Here is a 4,987-nt window from a genome sequence, read left to right as displayed (position 1 = left end):
TTCACTAGAGTCCATCTTATAGTAGGCCCAGTGTATCCGCAAATCCATTCTGAAGTCATTTCCCCAGTTGCATAATTGGAATCAACATACTCAACAACTGGCAGAATTCTGTAAGACAGGAAGTGCTGGATCGCTTGGTATATGTGTATCTTCAGCTTTAGCAGATACTGCCAGTTTCCCAAAGTAATAGTACCAACCTACACTCCCACCAGGACTGTATGAAAGTTCCGGTTGCTCCAGACACAATACTTGGTGTTATCCATCTACCTTTCTTATTACAGCCATTCTGGTGAGTCTGTAGTGATCTCTCATTTGGCTTTAATTTGCATCTCCCTGATGGCTAATAAAACTGAGCATCTTTTCATATTTATTGATAACATGGATATTGCCTTTTGTGAAGTGCCTATTCAAGTATTTTGCCTTGTCTTTTTTTGCCTGTCCTTTTCTTATTGGTATACAGGAGCTTTTTTGCATATTCTAGATATAGGTCCTTTATCAGATATATGTATTGTAAATATCTTCTCCCATTTTGCAGGTTGTCTTTTTACTTTCTTAATGTTCCTTTCAATAAACAAAAATTCTTGTTTTTAATGCAGTCAAATGTAGTGGTATTTTCTTTTGTTAACACATTTTTTTTTTTTACCTGTTTAAGACACATTTGCCCACCTTGAAGTCATAAAGATATTGTTTCCACTGACAAGCTTTATTGCTTCATCTTTCTTACTGAGAGTTATAATCCATCTGGAATTGTGAAGGAATGAGATAAGGATCAAGATTTTTTCCCCATATTGATATCTAATCGACTTAGTATTATTAACTTGACGAGACCATTTTTTCCCTACTGCACTTGAATATCTTTTGTCATAAATCAGAGTCTGAATATATATGGGTCTGTTTCTGGTGTTGCTACTGCGTTTCATCAGCCATTTGTGAATCTTCCACAAATACCACACTATCTTAATTACTATAGCTTTAAAATATATCTTGATATCTGATAGGATAAATCTTCCAACTTTGTTCTTTCAGACTGCCTTGGCAATTCTCGGTCATTTGCATTTCCAAATTATAGAATCAGTTTGTCCATTTCCACCAAAAATCCTGCTGGGACTTTGACTGGATTTGCACTAATTATATATATCAAATTGAGAAGAACCGATGTCTTAAAAGCAATGAGTCCTCCAATCAATGAACATGTTATATCCTTGTATTAGTTGTCAGTATAGGGGTCTCGTACATATTGTTTAATATTTGTAGTACATAAGACACATTTTAGTAATCTTGTTTAGATCTTCTATACCAGTACTATCCAATAGGAATATAATAAAAGCCACATAAGCATATTTTCAACTTTATAGTAGTCACCTAAAGTAAAAACAGGTGAAATTAATTTTAATAATATATTTTATTTAACCTGATATCTCCAGAATATTTTCATTTCAAAATGTAATATAAAAATTATTTTACCTTTTTTTGTATTGTCTTCAAAATCCAGTGTGTATCTTAAGTATATCTAATTCAGATTAGCTACACTTTAAGTGCTAACTAGCCACGTGTGGCTAGCAGCTACTATGTTAAACAGCACGATTCTATAGACTTTATGTTTTGTCCACTTGACCTATTTTCACTAATATATGTTTAAGTCTCCTATTACTAATGGGTTTCTGTTTTTCCTTTTATCTCCTGTAGTCTCTGCTTTATACAGATGGTCTATGTTATTTAGCACATGGATAGTTCTAACTGTTGCATCTTCATTGGACTTAGCATTATAAATTGTCCTTCTTTGTCTTCTTTCAGTGGTTTTTGGCCTGAATGCCACTCTCTGGTAACGGAATCATAATACCTGCTTTCCTTTTTGCATCCATTTTTCTTGGCAAATTTTTGTCTGGCTCTTAACTTTTTAGCCTTTTTCAATTACTGTATTTTATTGTATATAGCACAGAATTGGGTTTTCCTTTTCAAGCCAATAGGACATTCTATTTAATAGACAGGTTAACATTTAGAGATAAACATATATTTAGTCCCAATGTTGTTGTGTTTATTTTGTGTTATAATTATGGTATTATATTAAATCTCCATTTCTCCATCTGGTGGGTCTTCATTATTTAAAAAATATTTTTCTTTTGGTATTTAGGAAGATTTGTATTTCCGTACCAGTTATTTCCATTTTCCTTGTCTTTAAAGTCTAATAGTTTAATTAGAATAAGTCTTAGAGTTGATATTGTTCTGGATCAATTTTCTTCAGCAACTGGGTATATTTCTGTTATTCTTCAATGCCTTTATTAAATGTTCATTTGAATCTATTCTGGGCATCTTGTAATTTTTGTGTTTTTTTCTGATGCGATTTTGCCATTTTCTTCTATTCCCTCACTGAGTTCAATCAACCCTCCCTTCTTTTTGTCTTTCTATTTTTGTTCTTGTTTTTTTTTTTAATTTCTGAATCAAGGTTACTAAAATCTAGATAATAATTTTACTTCTTTTCTTTTAGGTTTCTGTATTAAAATGTTCTACATTAAGCCAATTAAATATAAAGGTTCTATCAAGAAGGGAGAAAAACTGGGAACTCTACTGCCCTTGCAGAAAGTTTATCCTGGCATACAATCCCACATACATATTGAAAACTGTGACCTGAGTGATCCCACTGTGTACCTATAAGTGGAAGACAAATGAACACATCTTTAGAAAACCATCTTCTTAAAATCTGAATGCACATGCTGCTTTTCAAGAAATTTGTGTTCAACTAGAAACATGATGAATGCAAAGAAGAAAATGGTATTTTGATTTCAACTCATTGCCACTTTGACGTTTTTGCGTGTCAACTAATTTTTCAGGGCACTCTAATCTTTCTGTAACCTGTGAGATCTGGGGTGGTGTTTTCTGTTGTTGTTTTAAATATTTCTTAGTCCTAAATACACAGGATAAATAAACATAAATTTAACCTGGTCCAGACTGCATTTTTAATGCTTCTAAAACTAGATTTCTGATTTTAAAAAAAAGCCTCCAGCTGTTTTTATGGTACAAGAATGGTGTGTTGTACAATGGGTAGACATACATACACACCTAATAAATATTAACTGAATAAGTTGGAAGCTTCTTTTTAATTACGGTTGTGGAGAATTTCAGCAATATCCTTAGGTTTGTCAAAATAGTTGGACTGTGAGATGCTTGCATAGGTAAGAGAGAAGTTGCTGGTCTCTGTAGCCACACATTCCCTACATTCTTATACAAATGGTAGATCTTCTAGGTAATGAATGATGGCAGTCTAAGAAAATATGTAATATTCTAGATTTCAGTACAATTGTATTACAGGGAGTACTATAAAGGGAAAGAGGTCGATCCTAACCTGAAGTATCTCATGGAACCAAGTCAGTCGGCCTCATCTGGCCATATACATATCACAGTTACTTACTTCTGTACATCACTTGTACACCTATATTATTCTTTCCTGATTATGCTGACAATAGGCACTAAGGGAAAATAAGACCGTTCTACTGTTCAAAGGACCAAAAATAATTACGGCTCCCTAGAATTCAGTTAGTCAGTAAGAAATGAATAAGTTGAATTCATCATTCTGGAAACTTCTTTCACAAATTTTTGCTTAAATCATTTTGGAATGTAGAAAACTCCAGCAGAACGACTCCGTTCTCTCACTGTAGATATGTCAGAAGAAAATGTAATTAATTGAACTTTACTACTGGTGAGAAGTGGCTACAGTTCTCACATATATAGGACACATATATAAGAATGTTCCTGACATCACTATTTGTCATAGCAAAACCTGGAACAACTCAAATGTTCATCAATAGTGAGATGGACAAATAAATTGTGGTTAATTATAGAATGGAATATTATACGGTAGTCATAATAAATGGACCTCTCCTAACAAAATGGATGAATCACAGCAATATAATTTTGAGTAAACATAACAAAATGGATGAATCATAGCAATATAGTTTCGAGTAAAAAAATAGTCCAAAATATCAAATATAGCATGATACTTTTTTTATAAAGTCAAAACAATCAAAACTAGAGCATAATTTTTAAGAACACACAAATACATGACAAAAATATAAAAAGGAAATCAAACAATGAGCACTGGTTACCTAAGTTGGTACTGGATGGGGAAGGACCGTTCAGCCAAATTTAAGTTACTACTAATGCTATAGTTTTACAGTTGGGAGGTGATTTCATGAGTACTCATTATTATGAATATGTTATAGAGGTAACAGGACTTGCAGATGGGTGGCCAGGAAAAAGAGTTGATGGTTCTCATATAGTTTAGAGTCCATACGACACAATTAGTAATTTCTCATATCTAGTTAGATACTATCCTCTACTGTATCATAACATTTTATACAAGGCTAGCAAATAAAGAATTTAATTTTTGGTTAAAAAAAGAAAACAATAACAAGCACTGTCTGGTTTGATCATCTACCTTATTCATCTCCTCAGTGTCAAATAACTTTAGGTTGCTTCCAGAAATTACATTTGCTTTCAAAGGATAAAGGCTGCACTCCAATTGAGTACACAAAAAAGGAAACAGCAAACTTTAAAGGCAATTTTTAAAGAGCTCTACAATGTTTGAACAATGAAATATATGCTTAGCCTTCTAAATAATCAACCTACTGAAGCGATTGTTTCAAAACCAGACTCATTACCTGGAATGGAGAGCTTCCCAAGGTAGAGCAAGAATGTTGCCTTCTGCCTAGCCTTCCACAAGCACTCTCGTATCTGTTGAACGGAAATGCAAACTTTAGACTAAAGGATTTCTTTCTTAGGAAGAAATAGAATACAGCGCCCTCTGCTGCATTATATCAGAGGGTTGGTTGTTTTTTTCCTCTATTTCCTGTTCTTTTAGGTTTGAGTATCAAAATGTTTTGCTCAAAGTATCGTAAAGGTTTGAATGACAGAGAAGTAATAGTATTAACTTATTTTTCCTTAGTGAAAGTGATTATAATATAGACTTATAATTTTTGGTGTCAGGTATCGG

The 4,987-nt window shown here is 33.1% G+C and overlaps 1 protein-coding gene across 1 annotated transcript in view; it reads left to right on the top strand.

Moving 5' to 3' along the window:
- Positions 1–2,676, top strand: part of LECT2 (leukocyte cell derived chemotaxin 2) — a 25,634-nt gene extending 22,958 nt beyond the window's left edge. Inside the window, exon 5 of the mRNA XM_011362358.2 lies at positions 2,486–2,676. Within this exon, the coding sequence (XP_011360660.1) occupies positions 2,486–2,652 (167 nt within the window). The 3' untranslated portion in view covers positions 2,653–2,676. The remainder of the gene's footprint in view (positions 1–2,485) is intronic.
- The last annotated feature ends 2,311 nt before the right edge of the window (positions 2,677–4,987 follow it).

Source organism: Pteropus vampyrus, unplaced genomic scaffold, assembly GCF_000151845.1.
Source record: "Pteropus vampyrus isolate Shadow unplaced genomic scaffold, Pvam_2.0 Scaffold74, whole genome shotgun sequence".
Lineage (NCBI taxonomy): Eukaryota > Metazoa > Chordata > Mammalia > Chiroptera > Pteropodidae > Pteropus > Pteropus vampyrus.
This window is presented reverse-complemented; position numbering and strand designations above follow the sequence as displayed.